Source organism: Podarcis pityusensis (assembly GCF_964106645.2).
Source record: "Podarcis pityusensis genome assembly, chromosome: 13".
Taxonomy (NCBI): domain Eukaryota; kingdom Metazoa; phylum Chordata; class Lepidosauria; order Squamata; family Lacertidae; genus Podarcis; species Podarcis pityusensis.
Window position 1 is genome coordinate 15,984,774 of NC_138038.1, and position 18,762 is coordinate 16,003,535.

Consider the following 18,762-nt stretch of genomic DNA (forward strand, 5'->3'; position numbering starts at 1 on the left):
AGACTGGCAAGCGCCATTGTGTTGACTTGTACTATTATCCAAGCTGGTATTTGCACTGTGTGGCTGGGAACCTCTCCCCCATTTCCCCATTTTGACAAGCATTATGTGACGGGAGAAATCATTCTAGGCTGCAACGAAGGGTCAGTTGCCCTCTTTTACTGTGTCCTGGGCTACATGGGCTTTTTGGCCATTCTCAGCTTTGTTGTGGCCTTTTTTGCCAGGAAACTGCCTGACAGCTTTAATGAGGCCAAATTCATCACCTTCAGCATGTTTTTATTTTGTAGTGTTTGGATCTCCTTTGTTCCAGTCTACCTGAGCTCCAAGGGGAAACACATGGTGGCTGTGGAGATCTTCTCCATCTTGGCCTCCAGTGCTGGCTTACTGGGCTCCATCTTTGCTCCCAAATGCTACATTATTATGCTGAGGCGTGACCTAAACATCAGAGAGCAATTAATGAGAAACTGAATTAGATATATATATATTTTTAGAGGTAGGGAATTTAAAACCAACCAACCAAGCAACCCAGCAACAAACCAACTGACAAACCAACCCATTTTCTTGCCTTTCTTGATGGTTCCCCAGGTTTGTTGTGTCGTGGTTGATACTTCACAAATGGTACCGGAACATTGTTGTCCTTTCACAGACCATCTCAGACTGCAGTTTTACAATTAATTGGCAAGAATATCCATGGAAGTTACTGCAGTTCACTACATGTATATGGGATTGCAGTTTTAATAAAATATTCTAGTATACATTGTACACACAATATTTACTCATGACATATTTGTATTACCCAACATTTAGCAAGAGGAGATTTATTTTGAAGGGACATTCACAAATGTTTGTTCTATTTCCAAATCCTTTTCCTCAGCCATGAGGCCAGGTCACTATGACAGCATAAAGACATTGTATGAGCTATATGAAAATGCTATCAATAAGATACAACACATACATACCCCTTTTGTTTTATTTAACCTATTTTACCAAATTTTAGTCTTATAATATATCTAGTCATATGGTGTACGCGTGATAAGAAATCAAAGGACTTGAGATCAACATGGTTTGATCCACCGTGTGTTCAGAATATTTGTAATCACCATGGAATTTCCTTTCCCAAATACACAGAGGTATTTGTTAAATCACAACAGTATATGCTGCATTCATGTTCCAAGTCTGCACTGATGCATGGGCATAGCCAGGATTTTTTTTGGGGGGGGGGGCAGGACTTTTGTTAGGAGGGCAGAACCGACATGATTGGTCAGTTCGTTAAGTATTTCTGTTGTTTTCCTTGATCTTTTGGGTATACCCATGCACTGATGCTGCATAATGTTCTCTCTCTCTCTCTCTCTCTCTCTCTCTCTCTCTCTCTCTCTCTCTCTCTCTCTTTCTGATTTTACTTCTGTAAATTCCCCCCGTTTTCTTATAATTTTAATTTTAAAATAAAAGTTATATAAAAAAATTAAAACGTGTGAACATGAACGGACAGCAGTTGAATACTCTCTCTCTCTCTCTCTCTCTCTCTCTCTCTCTCTCTCTCTCTCTCTGTCTCTCTCTCTCTCACACACACACACACATTATGGAGTCTTTTTTCTGTTACTGTCAGTGCTCTATCCTGTTTTGAGCCTTGTAAATGGTGACTATTCCTCCTCCTGTAGTGCAGGAGCAACATCTTAGCAATCACACCTTTTTCGGAGACACATCTAAACTTCTATGTAGATGAATGTTAACAATCTATATATTAGCAGTCAATAGGGCTGGGGAGAAATTCTATTCACAATCTATCGTATTGGCATTGCCCAAACAAGGTGGGGACTGAAACAGAGCGATCCTTCAAAATTCACACTTATCTAAATCTGCAATTCCATTCCCCAACCACGCCATGTTTACAAAAATGTGTAGATTAGGGGGAAACATGCATAAAAATGACTGCAAGTGAAAATAACATATTAAAGCCATAATATTATGAGAAATAGGGAGGCGGGTGGCGCTGTGGGTTAAACCATATAGCCTAGGACTTGCCAATCAGAAGGTCAGCAGTTTGAATCCCCGCCATGGGGTGAGCTCCCGTTGCTCAGTCCCAGCTCCTGCCAACCTAGCAGTTTGAAAGCATGTCAAAGTGCAAGTAGATAAATAGATACCACTCCGACGGGAAGGTAAACGGCGTTTCCATGCGCTGCTCTGGTTCGCCAGAAGCCGCTTAGTCATGCTGGCCACATGAACTGGAAGCTGTACGCCGGCTCCCTCGGCCAATAAAGCGAGATGAGCGCCGCAACCCCAGAGTTGGTCACGACTGGACCTAATGGTCAGGGGTCCCTTTACCTTTACCTATTATGAGAAATTGCTTGAAAAACTGTGTATATTAGTCGAAACTGCATACAATAATGTGCTTATTGTGGGAATTAGACTCTAGTTTCCATTTGCAGAGTTTATGTAAGACGTGCCTGAGTCATTTGACCCTTTAATTACCGTACTTTTCCGTGCATAAGATGAGAGGTTTTTTACTCAAAAATAAGGTTAAAAATCAGGGGACATCTTATACACGGACAGTGCATATACAGGACGGGTGATTGGTTGCAGCTGTGAGCAGGAGTTTGTCAGTGGTGATTGGGTGGGTGATTGGTGGCTGGTGCAAGGGCTGCTTAGGATTGGCTGATGGTCCGGTGATTGGGTAGATGATTGGCGGTTGTGTGAAGGGCTGTGGAGGATTGGCTGCCGCTGTGGCAATTGTGTGTGTGTTCGGCTGCCACTGGCTGCGAGCGGGCAGACGCTTGTTTTATTCTGCATTGTGTGCGATTGGCAGCATGGGGTGAGTGATTTTCGGGGCATTCCCCTCCCAAAAACAGCTCAACAACTCTGGGCCATCTCCCTCCATTTTCTTAATTTGGGGTCCCCAAAATTAGGGGGTGTCTTATACACGGGTGCGTCTTATACATGGAAAAATACAGTAGTTCTCTTTTCCCAAGCCACCCTATATTAAAGTTTAAAGAACAAAAAACTTTTACTTAGTGTGCTTGCAGTTGCAGATAAATATACAATGCAGGTTGGTGATACTTAAATTGCTATAACATCTTACATAGATTTGTATCCAAGACTGACTAACATTTACAGATTGATTAATATTCTGAGGCAGAAAGCAGCACAATGGTCCATACCTGCTGTTCTAACTGTTAAGGCTGTTCACTAACTTCCATAAGTGTTCCAACTGAAAATAACTGCTACAGAGTTTATGACATCACAGAATTCTACAGCTTTTGCAGTCAACCCTTTAAATATGCATCTTGGGTGCTAACATCCCACATTTATCAGAAGTTCACACTAAAATGATGGGGGGGGGATCATGATTTAAAAAAAAATAAAAATGGTAGATCTCTACAAAAATGTGGAGAACTGAATTTAAGATGTGAAATATGAGAAACCAAGTGAACTGAAATTGAAAGATCCTTCCATCTTTGGTAGTCTTTCAGATTTTTTATTTCTTTATCTTATTTATATCGTAACTTTGAACAAGCATTTCTGCTTTAAAAGCAGACTGACTCACTGATCTTTCCTTACTCCTTGTAGTTTACTCTGTGCGTACTTTTGTGGCCCCATGAAGTGACCAAAATGGCTTTTGATGAAACATCACAAACAAGTTTTCTTCCTTTCTTGTTGGCAATAAAGTCACCCAGTTATTATCTCATCTATAATTATTACACTGTCATGACTGTGGATAAGATCCCTATAGATCTCTAGAGAATACCAGCCAAAGTCTAAAAATGGGTATAAAAAAATCCCTTCCTGCCATTTCAAGCAAGGGATAGGGCAGAGGTAGAGGCTGGATTTCCACTTTTCTCTGGGAGAGTTGAACTCTGTTGAAGAGTTCTGAAGCTAATGATCATGTTGTAGATGATCTGACATAAGTGAGATTAAGGTAGTCTGACTAGAAATTTTTTTTTGCCTCAGTATGCTGGTGTTTATTGTGTCCATTCTCTTCCTTTTGCCTCATATGGTGTGCAAACACACCACTAGTTGTACTCTCAACTATCTGCTCAGGATCCCACATGAATACTACCAGCCTGGGGACCTCATCGTTGGTGCTCTTGCGTCTCACATCTTTGTTGCTCTGAACAAAGAAGACTTCCGTGGAATCTTAACTACCCATCAGCTCCCTAATCTCTTGTAAGGACTCCGTACATCAAGTAGCCATAGGATTCTGACTCATTTCCCAATCCCATCCATGGTCACTCAGAAGCAAGTCCCAGGGATTTCAGCGGGATTACTTTCAGGCAGAGGTGGGGAAGACATCTGCAAAACTAAGGCGTAAGCGTGGAGCGAGGGAGATGGAGAACAAACAGGCAAAAGTGTTCAGACAAAAGGCAAATAAGGGGGCCAGGAGAAAACTGTTTAAAAGTATTCCTCGTGTGGAGAAAGTTAATCTGTCTCTGATAATATTAGAACTTGGGTCCTCCTATGTAGAATAATGGTAGATTCAGGAAGGACAAAAGAATGTTGTTCACACAACATATAGTAAAACGATGGAATTTGTTCCCATAAGATGTAGTGATGGGCAAAAAAATTGGATGGCTTTAAATGAGGATTAGACATATTAGAGGGACACGGGTGGCACTGTGGTCTAAACCACTGAGCCTCTTGAACTTGCCGATCAGAAGGTCGGTGGTTCAAGTCCCCACGACGGGGTGAGCTCCCGTTGCTCTGTCCCAGCTCCTGCCAACCTAGCAGTTCAAAAGCACGCCAGTGCAAGTAGATAAATAGGTACCACTGCGGCGGGAAGGTAAACGGCATTTCCGTGCGCTCTGGCTTCTGTCACAGTGTCCAATTGTGCCAGAAGCGGTTTAGTCATGCTGGCCACATGACCCAGAAAGCTGTCTGCGGACAAATGGCAGCTCCCTTGGCCTGAAAAGTGAGATGAGCGCCACAACCCCATAGTCACCTTTGACTTAACCGTCCAGGGGTCCTTTATCTTTTACCGTGGACATATTTGTGGAGGATATAGCTAGCAATGTAAGAATATCCTGCTGGATCAGGCCTATGGCTCATGTAAATCCAGCATCCTGTTTTCCCGGTGGGAACCAACCGGATGCCTGTTGGAAACCAGGGAGCACACGAGTGTTTTCCCCCTCCTGTGGTTTCCAGCAACTGCCATTCAGAAAAGCTATTAATGGCTACTATCCATTATGGCTGTTTTGCCTCTGCTTTTCAAGGCAGTATGTCTATGCCTCTGAATACCAGTTGCTGAAAACTGCAATTGGCGAGAACACTGTTGCCCCTCAGGTCTTGCAAGCAGGCTTCCTAGAGGCATCTGGTTTGCCATTGACAGGACAGGATGCTGAAGTCAATGGGCCTTTGACCTGATTCAGCAGGACTCTTCTCAACTCCGTGTTGTCTGGAAGCCCTAACCATCTTCACAGGGTTTCAGGGGGGATTGGAAAGAGAAGAGAAAATCAACCACTCTGTGCTCTTCTTTCAGCACCTCTGCAATGGTGTCCCCTTAATTTATTTTCCCCCACCCCTAAATATTGTATTAAAGTTTTCACAATAATAAAATATTAATAAACTTTTATTTATATCCCGCCCTCCCCAGCCGAAGCTGGGCTCAGAGCGGCCAACAACAGTAAACTAATACAGCATATAAAATATAGTAAAACACTATCTTGAACAAACAGAAATCAAAAGACAAAAAGGCAAGAGAAAAGAAAAGAAAAAGAAAAGATAGAGAAAGAGTAAAAAGAAGAAGAAGAGAGGAAGCAGAGAGATAAGGAACATTAAGAATAACACCATTAATAATCACAATAAAACACAAAATTCCCCAGCTCTCACCTGAAGAATCTTCCCCCTTCCTCAGCCCTACACCCTGAGGACAACTCACTGACCTTTCTTGATTTAAGAGTGAGTGAATGGGATAAAACATTGTTGATGAGGTGTGGGGTCCTTCTCTGTTTTGAATATTGAACTGCGCCTCAGAATTGTTCAAGGTGAGGAGTCTTAAAAGCTCACCTCTCCACTGAGGTGGTAAACTAACAGCCTGAGGCTACGAGAAACTGGCACAGCCAGCCTGATAATGCTGGCGGCTTGAGAAGGTTGAGGACGACTCACTTAAGGTAGCCTACCCATTTCTCTTCGTTTCAATATTGCTTTGAACCAATGAAAAAAGCTGCCTCTGTTGAGAAAGGTTTTGCATATGTCGGTTTGTGTTTTCTGTTTTGGGACTTAACTATCAGTTAGGAGAAATGATGAGGGAGGTGTAAGGCAAAGACCAGAGAAAGCTGAGGTGAATGTGGACAGCCAAGGCCTGAATATTAAGCTGCTTAACCCCAGCGTGTTGACAATATTTTGTGTTGAAGATCAGGACGAGTGAGCCAGAGGCTATGGTCAGCTAAGACGCTGTCTAGTTCTTACCAGGAGAAGGATTAACTGGAGCAGTTTGTGGGTGAATTTGGCAGGGATGGAGGTTTAGAGAATTTGGTCTGAGATAGAAGCCTTTCAGAGGCTAACGTCAATAAGAGCATCACTTGAGTCTTTAGAAAGTGTCTTCAGAAAGTCTCCAAAAGAAATGCAAAAGAAATAAAGTTGAGTCTTTAGAAAGTCTCCAAAAGAAATGCATAATTAGTGAAGTAAAATACCAAATTGCATTATATTATGGGAAATCACTTTACAAAAATGGGTACATTAGGTAAATTGCATACAAACATGGATATTAGGAGACGTTCATATGAAAATGCTGGTGAATTTTCGTGACTTTTTTTTAAAAATGCCAACTGATGTGGAAATGTGGAGAACTCAACTTTAGATTGGAAAAATGGAGAAATTGAGAGCAGCCAAAACTGAGAGATGTGCCCATTGGTATACCTGAAGTACAAAATAACATTTTAATAAATAATATTAGTTAAAATTGGTTCTCTCTCCATTGCTGGTATCAATGCCATGCCCAGGTTTGCCATGCCAAACTTCTGGGAGGCTTGAAAGAATTCTTAGGGAAATGGCACTGGAGGAATGGCAGATGAAACTGATGGACTATATGGAACTGGCGGAAATGACTGGTAGAATCCGTGACCAGGGAGAAGAGTCGGTGGAGGAAGATTGTAAGAAATTCAAAGATTATCTACAGAAACACTGTAAAATTAAAGAATGTTAGAGTGATGTTGGATTGAAAATAAGTGGTTTCCAGCTGTACAGGATTTAAAGTTATAGATAGACTAAGATTAAGGATTAGGATTAAAGAAGTTTAAGGAAATGGAAATTTGGCTTTTAAGAGGCAAATTTTAATGTTATATTATATTAAGATTAAAGATTGGCATTAAAAAAGAGGGAAAGAAATTGCTGGACAAACAATTTGAACTGGAATACAAAAGAGGGAGGTATGAGGAGGTCCAGAAAATAAGTAAATTTAAAGATGGAAACGAAAAGGTGATATTGTTTTTAATTGTTCTCTTTTTCTTGTATTTTGTTTTTTTGGGGTTTTTTTTGTTCTTTCTTTTTTGGATTATGTATTGTGCATTTTTGAATTGTGTATTTTTCGTTTATGTTTTTCTGTTTAATCTTCTATTGAAACCTTAATAAATATCATTTTTTTAAAAAAAGAAAGAATTCTTAGGGAAATGGGGGGCAGCGGAAAAGGGTCACATTTAAGACTTCTTGTGGCTCAGAGTTCCATAGACTTTGAAATATGAAGATTAAAGAAGCACAAACATCCAAACTTGTGCTTATGTACAATGGGACTGAAGGAGCTGTTTCCCTATGGCGGTGGCAGCGAAGGAAATATTTCCCTACAGTTTCCTAGGTTATCAATATAATTTTATGGGAAAAGGGTGTCATCCTATTCAGCAGATATTATTGGAAGAGCAGCAGAATAGTATGAAAATACTCTCACGAAGCATAGTGTATCCCTGATGAGGGATACACCAGAACATTCTCATTGCAGTGTTGTGTCAAAGAACTACCAGCACCTTCTGGCCTTGGTGTTTGCTGTCAAGGAGATAAATGAGAATCCCAACATCTTGCCTAATATCACATTGGGATTCCACATCTATGACAGTTACTTCAATCGAAGGATGACTTACCAGGCCACTCTGGGCCTTCCTTCCGCACACATACCCAACTACAAGTGTGACATCCAGAAAAATCTGATGGCAGTGATTGGAGGGCTTGACTTTGATACCTCCCTCGACATGGCAACCATCTTGGACATCTACAAGATTCCCCAGGTAAGATACTGACTTGGGGGTATCACAACTGTTTCACCATTATTATCTTTTCCTCCTCAAAAGGTTTTGTACAGCTGGGAGAAATATGTGACTGGTGTGAAAGGATAATCCCAGAACGTGGTCCTATCTGGTTTGTTTATTCCTGAGGTTGCCTTGGTTTTGACCTGGGGTGTGTGTGCTGTGGGTGGGTCCACGATGCATTGCAAATCTGGGAGAAGTGTGAATTTCAAAGGATAGCTGTGTATCAGTTTACATATTGTTTGGGAAATGTAACCTAGTTAGATTTGCCTTTTCAAGTGAACTGAATAAAAAATAATAATCCCCAACCTTACGTTGAGAATTTCCATTCCACCTTAAGGAGCAGATGTGTGGAACTGTTGCATGTCACATGTTTGTTTACATTCCAGCACAGCTTGCTGGGAACTTCCATTGTGTGTATTGCTTTTGCTTTGCTCTGTCTCTCTGAGAAGACGGAGAGAGAGACGACATGTTTCTTTGTCCTGATTTATGATGAATAAATCTGTAGTTATAGTATGCTTTCACAAGCCTCACGCCTATTCTGTGTGCGCAGTTCGATCTGCTGATAGTGTGCCCTGGCTTTGAAGCCCGGGTCGCTGATTTACGTCGGAGCAGAGGTGATGGTCTTTGCAGCGGGACGGCTGGAAGGAGACAGCCCAGCTGGGGCTAGCCAGCTGGCCTTACGGCCCTCGGCATGTCGACACCTTATTGCTGCCACTGCAACTCCAGATGTACATACCACTTTCTTTTACTAGTTAAGGAACATGCCCCTTCTTTTCCTTTTAGCTCACTTATGGCTCCTTTGCTCCAGAGGCTCCTGGTCAAAGCCAATCCACTTCCTTCTACTGGATGGTGCCCAATGAAGCCCACCAGTGCACTGGGATTATTGAGTTACTTCTCCACTTTGGTTGGACCTGGGTTGGGTTGCTTGCTGGAGATAATGAGAGTGGAGAAAGATTTGTGCAGACCCTGCAACATCTGTTTTCCCAGAAAGGTATTTGCTTGGCCTTCTCAGAGAGAACTCAGAAAACTAGACATTTTGACGATTATTTTAACATGCACCACCACTGGATCCGACTCTATCAAGTGATTATGGAAAGTAAAGCCAAGGTTGTCATTGTCTATGGAGAAACAAAGTCCATGCTTGACTTTCGAACCATGGTAGCACTAGGTGAAATGGAAGATGTGAAAAAGACACCGGAAGGTAAAGTGTGGATTCTGACAGCACAGCTGGATTTCACAGCACTGAACTTCCAACTAATGTGGGACATGGAAGTCTTCCACGGTTCCCTCTCCTTTGCTGTTCATTCAAATGAGGTACAAGGATTCAAAAGCTTTCTTCAGCTCCAGAATCCTTTAGAGGCAAATGCAAATGGCTTTCTCAAGGAGTTCTGGGAAGAGGTATTTTTCTGTTTATTTCTAGGTTTTAATACAGAGGAGAAGGCCAGTGAAGCTTGCACTGGAGAGGAGAAGCTGGAAGATCTCCCTTCGTCTGGCTTTGAGATGAGCATGACTGGCCACAGCTACAGTCTCTATAATGCTGTCTATGCCATAGCACATGCTCTACATGCCATGTTCTTGTCCAGGACCAAATACAGGGGAGTGACAGAAGGAGGGGTGCAGGAGCTTCAGAAGCTGCAGTCTTGGCAGGTAATGCCTTTGATGAACTACAATTTGTTTGACATGAGCAGGAAAATTACACCCAGCAGTGTGTAAAACATGCTCTGGAAATCACTGTTGATTATGATCCAGCACTTTTGTCGGTCAACTCCTTTCTGATTCCCTTCATTATTCAGTGCAACAAATGCTCATTTTAGCTCTGGTGCATTTTCTTCATAGATTCCAAATCAGCTTCCAAACTAACCATTTATTCTGCAATTGCTATCCTTTGTTCACTCATTGTTTCCCTACACAATCTTTGTGTTCATGTCTGCTGCCTTCCTGTTTGTGTGTGGCGTCTCATTTTTTTTGTAGTGCAATTTATTAAGACAACCACCACCACCACCACCACAACAACAACATAAAATGTGCCGCCCATCTGACTGGGAGGCTTGCAGCAAATTATAAAACCAAAGTAGTGCTAGAGTATTTGTTCAGGAATGTAAGCTTTTATTTGGACTTTGGGAGCTATTGTGTCTTTAACTAAAAGCGTCAACCTTCTGACTCTTGGCCTTGTAATAGTTTCCTATTCTACGGGACCATTTATTTAATCTTATTTATTAAAGATTTTATTGGTTTACAAAAGTATGTGCAATGTCTCTCTCTGTCTTTTCAAGCAACATTTTTTTTTACAGTTTCATTTGTTTTTTATCAGTTTCATTTGCTGAGACATTAGGAAGAAAAGGGGGAAAGAGGTGAAGGGGGGAAAGGTGAGTGGGGGTGGGGTCGGGTGGCGATGTTTCTATTTTACTTAATATATGTGGGGGTTTGTGTCAGCATCGTTTGTGCAGGCTCTCTGCTATTCACTTGTGTTTCTTTTGTGGTGAGAGAGGTTGGGGTTGGCCTAGGGTGCAGTTGTTTGTTTGTGGTTGGCTGTGGTGATCATTGTTTTCATGTGTGAGTGGGGTGGGTGGGTATTTTGGATCAGGTTAGCCATATTGATTTGTATGCCGTTGGTGGATTTTTGTCATTGTCTTGTTGGGCTGTGTATGTGATAAACGGGAAGCCATACCGGGGTGAAGGCGTCTTCTTCTATTTGTCCCCATGTCAGTTTCAGTTTATTGGTTAACTTTTCTAGTAAGGCTGTTTCCCATACTATTTGGTACCATTGGTCCATGCTTACTCCTGACAGGTCTCTCCAATGTCTGGTTATGATGTTTCTGGCTGTTGAAAGTAGGTGGGTTATGAGTTCTTTGTGTCAGTCAGTCAGTTTTATTGCACATAGTCAAAGGCTGCCGCAATGTACATGGAATCATTCAACAATTAAAAGAAAATACACTGAATTAATACAAAAAACTTAAAACATTTATATTATCAAGACATTACCTACTCTAAACAGAGCTATAAAAGTACCTTAATATACAGGGTAAGACATTAAATAATAAAATTTATAGGCTAAAATCATCACATGACCACTAATATATTAAAAAAATAATGTTAATTAATACAATGTGCAATTATATTTGGAGTTTGGTGATAAAGATAGAATATAGCTTGATGTAGATAGGGTCAAATAAATTCATCTCCTTTACAGTTGGTGGTTATCTTGGCTATATAATTTGAGTTCTTTGTGGTGTAAATGGGCATTATTGTCTTGGAAGATGTTTAGTAAGGCCAATTCTGGGGTGATTTCCAATACTTGCTTAGTTATTTTACATATTTCTCATATGGCTGTTTATTTAATCATATTTAAAAGATGTATTAAGCAGATGTTGGATGGCCACCTGCCATGGATGCTTTGGTTGAGATTCCTGCATTGCAGGGGGTTGGACTAGATGACCCTCGGGTCCTTTCCAACTCTATGATTCTAATAGTAATTTGACAGAATTCTTTCTGCTTTTCTTTCAGTGCAGCTTCACCCCTTCCTAAAGAGGGTCTCATTTAACAACAGTGCTGGAGAAACAGTTTCTTTTGGTGAGAACAGGGAAGTTGAAGCTGGATTTGATATTACCAGCATGATTACTTTTCCAAATAACTCCTTCGTGAGAGTCAAGGTTGGAAGGGTGGATCTCGAGGCTGCCCCAGGTCAGGAATTCTCCATTGATGGTGACAAAATAGTGTGGCACAGAAACTTTCCCCAGGTACAACATAATTTCCACACCCACAATATACCGGAAAGCACTATATTATAGTATACTCTAGATCATCAGCCCAGTGTGTCCCAAACCAAGATTGGTACATCTTTGAAACATGGGTAGGCAAACTAAGGCCCGGGGGTCGGATCCAGCCCAATTGCCTTCTAAATCCGGCCCTCGGACCGTCCGGGAATCAGCGTGTTTTTACATGACTAGAATGTGTCCTTTTATTTAAAATGCATCTCTGGGTTATTTGTGGGGCCTGCCTGGTGTTTTTTCACGAGTAGAATGTGTGCTTTTACAGTGGTACCTCAGGTTACATCGCTTCAGGTTACAGACTCCGCTAATCCAGAAACAGTACCTCGGGTTAAGAACTTTGCTTCAGGCTGAGAACAAAAATTGTGCAGTGGCAGCACAGCGGCAGCGGGAGGCCCCATTAGCTAAAGTGGTACCTCAGGTTAAGAACAGTTTCAGGTTAAGAACGGACCTCCGGAACGAATTAAGTTCTTAACTCGAGGTACCACTGTATTTAAAATGCATCTCTGGGTTATTTGTGGGGCTAATATAAATATAGTCTGGCCCCCCACAAGGTCTGAGGGATAGTGGACTGGCCCCCTGCTGAAAAAGTTTGCTGACCCCTGGTGTAGAACTTGGAACCTATAGTTCACATTTTTGTTTTATTAGGACTCGGGGGCCTCTCACCCAGAAAGAGCAGAGCTGGAACAGGAACACTCAGCATGTATGAGGACATTGGGGGCAAGGCTAGTGAATACAAACCCTTGAACCCTGCTGCTCAATTTCAGCCCTCATGCTTAGAGCTCGTTCACTTTTCCCGTGTCTAAAAAGCACGGGCCCAAGATGTTTTCTGCTTGTGCCATGCTTCCTAGGAATGGGTCTGAGAGGTTTTCCATTTGCTCCGCTGTTTTCCCCAGCAAAACACACTGAATTGGAGCAAGCATCAATCGGTGGAAAACTCAATTTATGTTTGCTCCAATTCAGCAATAGAGCAGGTTTTGGTGCTGATCTTTAAAGCCCTAAACGGCCTCAGCCCAGTATACCCGAAGGTGCGTCTCCACCACCATCATTCAGCCCGGGCACAGAGGTCCAGCTCCGAGGGCCTTCTGGTGGTTCCCTCCCTGCGAGAAGTGAGGTTACAGGGAACCAGGCAGAGGGCCTTCTCGGTGGTGGCACCTGCCCTGTGGAACGCCCTCCCATCAGATGTCAAGGAAATAAACAACTGTCTGACTTTTAGAAGACATCTGAAGGCAGCCCTGTTTAGGGAAGTTTTTAATGTTTGATCTTTTATCATGTTTTTAATATTCTGTTGGGAGCCGCCCAGAGTGGCTGGGGAAGCCCAGCCAGATGGGTGTGGTATCAATCAATCAATCAATCCAGGGGAAAGCAGCAGGAGAAGAGGGAGTGTGGACAAGCCCTGACTCTCTGAAAGGTCTCAGAAGTGTTGGGTGGTTTTGGAGGGTAGGATAGGATATTATTTATTAATTATCCTTTCTCTTACTCACCTGTGTGAGTTTAATTTCCAGTTAGCAGAGTTTGAAATTTACTATACCTTTGCAGCATAAAATGTGATAACTTCTGGGACAAAGGTTGCTTAACCTTGCTAGCAATTATCCAGGATGCTCCAGCAGACTGGTTCTTCCCTTTGTTATCCCTTGGAACAAAATAAGCACAGAAGTCTGAAATGGAAGAATAAAATTATTGTTTGCCTACATAAAGCTTCAGACTTGACGGAGCAGTAAGCAGCAATGAAAAACAAGACAGCCAGAATCTGGAGAACACAGAACTAGCAACCTTTCTCATCAGCTACGTGGCATAGAAAGAGACTGAGCTCCGAGCAGGAAGTAGTAAGGATTATTTTCCTATCATAACTTTTCCCACGAGGGAAAACCAGGAATATGACCTTACTGAGTGCCCTCTCCAGGCATTTACAGGAAGACTCCATGTGTCTTAACACTTTGATTATCTAGCAATGCATGGTATTTTATTTGGGCTGTGTCACCGCTTTGCACAAAAAGATGGACATTGTAAGCATGCTAAAAAAAAAAAAAAAAAAGGTGACTAGGAATGAGTCATTTGATCCTGAGATTTGAATGAGTACAGTGGTACCTCAGGTTACAGACGCTTCAGGTTACAGACTCCGCTAACCCAGAAATAGTACCTCAGGTTAACAACTTTGCTTCAGGATGAGAACAGAAAGCGGGAGGCCCCATTAGCTAAAGTGGTACCTCAGGTTAAGAACAGTTTCAGGTTAAGAACAGACCTCCAGAACGAATTAAGTTCTTAACTTGAGGTACCACTATAGTTTCATGTCTTCCGAATTCTGCCTGAAAAGAAACTGAAGTGAATGGCTGTGCGAAATTGTTTCTGTGTTTCCTCCAATGGGCAGGTTCCACCTTTATCTGTATGTAACCCCAGTTGTCCTCCAGGATCCCACAAGAAAAAGAAGGAAGGGGGGAAATTCTGCTGCTATGACTGTGCTCCATGTCCCCAAGACAAGATATCACCCCAGAAGGGTAAGTGACACAAGATATATACTTTTCAAACATTTGTTATATTAGACGGAGTGGAAGAAGTCAAAATTACTTGTTATTTATTTATCATTATGTATATATTTATTATTTAAATAAAGGCTATAATTTTTTGCGGGACGCGGGTGGCGCTGTGGGTAAAACCTCAGCGCCTAGGACTTGCCGATCGCATGGTCGGCGGTTCGAATCCCCGCGGCGGGGTGCGCTCCCGTCGTTCGGTCCCAGCGCCTGCCAACCTAGCAGTTTGAAAGCATCCCCGGGTGCAAGTAGATAAATAGGGACCGCTTACCAGCGGGAAGGTAAATGGCGTTCCGTGTGCTGCGCTGGCTCGCCAGATGCAGCTTGTCACGCTGGCCACGTGACCCGGAAGTGTCTGCGGACAGCGCTGGCTCCCGGCCTATAGAGTGAGATGAGCGCACAACCCTAGAGTCTGGCAAGACTGCCCCAAACGGGCAGGGGTACCTTTACTTTTACCTTTATAATTTTTTGCAGTCTTAAATTCAATTTCCCGCATTTCTATAACAACTTGTGAATATATTTTTAAAAATATTCTCATGAATATTTGTCAGCATTTGTCAGTATAACCTCCCCTCCCCGCTAAACCAATTTTTGTATGCAGTTTTAATAACATGAGTCTGTTGAGGGAGGCCAATGGCCCATTTAGTCCAGGATCTAGGCTTTGAGTCCTGGAAGACTTCTATGCTTATGATAAAATTTATTCCCTTGCTAATTATGCTGTTTTAAATGTGCATTTTATGTTTGACTTCTTTTAGTAATGTTTCCTTTAAGACAGTATTTTTGTTAACTTTGCTGTGTTAAATGTGCATTCTGTAGTTGACCTCCTTTGTAATATTTTATTTAGAAATCTTAAGATGATATTTTCGTTTCCTGTTAATTATGTTGCTTTGAATGTATACTTTATACTGAACTTTCTTCAGTAATGTTTTATTCTGGATTGTTTTACCTAAGAGAGAGAGCGAGAGACAGAGAGATAAAACTTTATTCGCATTAGCCAATGGCCATAGAAACAATAAAACATTACAGTATACGCAGAAAAGGAAATTTGATATTAAAGCACAATTTAAAGTCCTGAATCAGCAGTCAGTTAGTGGCCCTTATTCTGATTGCCCCTGCTATGAACCTAGCAACCTTTGCTGTTATCTGCTCATTTTGATCTGATAGAAGAAAGGACATTGTGGCAGTGGTTGAGCGCCCTGGGATGGTTAGTACGAGTGGGATGATTATCTCGTTCCTGAGGTCTTTGTAGAGAGTACAAGACAGGAGGACATGTGCCGCTGTTTCGGTGCTACTATCTCCACAGGGGCAAAGGCGTTTCTCAGGCAGGATCTTTTGGAATTGACCCTCAAGTACTGCAGATGACAAAACATCCAGTCTTGCAAGTGTAAAAGCATGTCTGTATTTTGGGATAATAAGTTTGTGCAGATATGGGGCCAGAGAATCAAAATGGGGAGGTGGAAAATGAGCATACCAAGGGCAGAATTTCCTTATAGTGGCCAGGTTGTTCTGATGCTCGATATCTTTTAGACGTTGACCAATTAGACTGTTTGCTTTATTGGGGACCATAGTGAGTAGGTGTTGTGGCGATGTTTTAAAAGAGGTTGCAAGCCACTTAGATTCCCCGCCCCCTTTAAAATAAAAAGTGGTATAGAAATTTGATGATGGTGATGATGATAGCATGCTGTTCACAAAATAGCCAACCAGATGCCTGTGGCAACCCCGCAAGTTGGCCATGAGCACAACATCACTCTGCCCACCTGTGACTTCCAGTAAATGGTATTTAGAGGCATGCCTCTGACAGTGGAATTAGTGGCTGGTAGCCTTGTCCATGAGTTTGTCTAATATACTTTTAAAACCATCCAAGTTGGTGGCCATCATTGCTTCCTGTAGGAACAAGTTCCACTAAGCACTGCATTAGTAAGTACTTTATTTTATCCTTGAATCTTCCAACATTTGCTTCTTCCAACAATAGCTTTTGGATGTCCACAAATTTCTCCATGCCATGCATGGTTTTCCAAACTTTTACCATGTAACCTTTTTCTAGCCTTTTCTCTGAAAAGTCTCAAACGCTGCAAACATTTCACTAACATACACATTTTTGCAAGCAGCATTCCCTTATATAATGCATTTTGTATATCATTTTAACTAACATTTGCCTGTATATTGCATGTATTTGCAATAATATATGCACCTTTGTATACATTGTTTTGCTGAAGAACTTCATCACAAAAAGTGTGAATTTTGAAGGGTAACTGGTTTGTTTCAAGTGTTCATATAACAAGCACAAATTAGGTCAAACAAAACCAAATTCTCACCACCACCCCTACGGAAACACAGCCCCCAGATGCATACCGATAAAGGTACATGGTCCTTGAAGTAAAAAAAAATAAAAATGCATCAATAGTTTCACTTAGTCTAAGACAATGTCCTTTGTTCCTGATCTGGATAATCAATACTAGGAAGATTGAAAATGTATTTGTTGCTGCCACCCCTGTCCATGTGATGTAAGCCTACAAGGTATGGGTCTTGCCTACCTACACCACACAACGTGATTTATGGGAAGTTAGCAAGCCAGCATAATGATTTTCTAATACCCCAACACACATTGCTGAGGTGGGGTTCATATGCATCACATTGTATCTGGTGTACCTGGGATAGGTAAAGGGACCCCTGACCATTAGGTCCAGTTGTGACCGACTCTGGGGTTGTGGCGCTCATCTCACTTTACTGGCCGAGGGAGCCAGCTTCCGGGTCATGTGGCCAGCATGACTAAGCCGCTTCTGGTGAACCAGAGCAGCGCATGGAAACGCCATTTACCTTCCCGCCGGAGCGGTACCTATCTATCTACTTGCACTTTGACATGCTTTTGAACTGCTAGGTTGGCAGGAGCAGGGATCGAGCAACGGGAGCTCACCCTGTTGCAGGGATTCGAAATGCCAACCTTCTGATCAGCAAGTCCTAGGCTCTGTGGTTTAACCCACAGTGCCACCTGCATCCCTCTACCTGGGATACTTCCAGTTTAATCCTAAGCGTTCCATATTGGCAGCATTCGAAGTTGCTCTCCGATGAATACCAAATCTGAATGTTTTATTTTCTCTGCAGACATGAATGACTGTGTCGAGTGCCCAGATGATTGTTATCCAAACAAGGACCAATCACAATGCATTCCAAAGACAATAAGCTTCTTGTCTCTTAAAGAACCTCTGGGGATAAGCTTGGCAGTTTTTGTTCTTTTCTTGTCTCTGCTAACAATATTGATCATAGCTATTTTTATTAAGCACCAGGACACACCCATTGTCAGAGCAAACAATCGGGACCTCACCTACACTCTCCTCACTTCTCTCCTGCTCTGCTTTCTCTGCCCGTTGATCTTCCTCAGCCCTCCAGAAAGAGTGAGCTGCCTGCTCCGACAAATGGCTTTTGGCCTTGTTTTTACAGTGGTCATTTCTTGTGTGCTGGCCAAGACCATCACGGTAGTCCTTGCCTTTGTGGCCACCAAACCAGGATCCAGAATGAAGAAATGGGTGGGGAAAAGACTGGCAAGCTCCATTGTGTTTTCTTGTTCCCTTATTCAGGTTGGTATTTGCAGTGTGTGGTTAGGAGCTTCTCCACCATTCCCAGATACTGACATGCACTCTGTGATGGGAGAAACAATATTAGAATGTAACGAAGGGTCAGTTGTCATGTTTTACTGTGCCCTGGGCTACATGAGCTTTCTGGCCATTGTCAGCTTTGTTGTGGCCTTTTTTGCCAGGAAACTGCCTGAGAGCTTTAATGAAGCCAAATTCATCACCTTCAGCATGTTCTTGTTTTGTAGTGTTTGGATCTCCTTTGTTCCAGTGTACCTGAGCACTAAGGGGAAATACATGGTGGCTGTGGAGATCTTCTCCATCTTGGCCTCCGGAGCTGGTTTACTGGGTTCCATCTTTGGCCCCAAATGCTACATTATTTTGTTGAGGCCCAATTTGAACAACAAAAAGCAGTTAATAAAGAGGAAACTGTAATATATTCTAGTGTGCCTGTCTTTTCTTTCATACCACACTATAGTTAATATAGTATTTATTTCTCTGCTGTCTGTTATCATATAGTTATTTTGTATTATTTGGTTGTAATTGTTTTGTGTCCTTTGTGTTGTTGTTGTTGTTGGTGGTGTCCTCTCTTGAGGTGTAAGGCTGTCAAAGGCTAGGAATTATACTATAAATAAAACTCTGCTAGTACATTAACTTTATATAGATTCCTTAAATC

General features: G+C 42.1%; 2 protein-coding genes across 2 annotated transcripts in view; both read left to right on the top strand.

The window, feature by feature from the left end:
- The first annotated feature begins 478 nt into the window (after window positions 1-478).
- Window positions 479-18,762, top strand: part of LOC308460291 (uncharacterized protein) — a 226,847-nt gene continuing 208,563 nt past the window's right edge. The window contains exons 1-4 of the mRNA XM_080976430.1: window positions 479-2,806; window positions 4,009-4,158; window positions 7,919-8,201; window positions 9,006-9,799. Coding sequence (XP_080832556.1) covers window positions 2,673-2,806; window positions 4,009-4,158; window positions 7,919-8,201; window positions 9,006-9,799 — 1,361 coding nt within the window. The 5' untranslated portion in view covers window positions 479-2,672. The remainder of the gene's footprint in view (window positions 2,807-4,008; window positions 4,159-7,918; window positions 8,202-9,005; window positions 9,800-18,762) is intronic.
- LOC308460491 (vomeronasal type-2 receptor 26-like) lies at window positions 13,826-18,525 on the top strand. Its single transcript, XM_080976973.1, has 2 exons — window positions 13,826-14,484; window positions 17,620-18,525. The coding sequence occupies exons 1-2, from the start codon at window positions 14,316-14,318 to the stop codon at window positions 18,519-18,521; spliced, it is 1,071 nt and encodes a 356-aa protein (XP_080833099.1). The 5' UTR covers window positions 13,826-14,315; the 3' UTR covers window positions 18,522-18,525.

Bases quoted from the DNA above. Each gene is read 5' to 3' on its own strand.
- LOC308460491 (XM_080976973.1), top strand. From the start codon at position 14,316: ATGGCTGTGCGAAATTGTTTCTGTGTTTCCTCCAATGGGCAGGTTCCA. The intron at 14,485-17,619 runs GTAAGTGACACA...TTTTCTCTGCAG, and splicing joins CAAGATATCACCCCAGAAGG to ACATGAATGACTGTGTCGAG.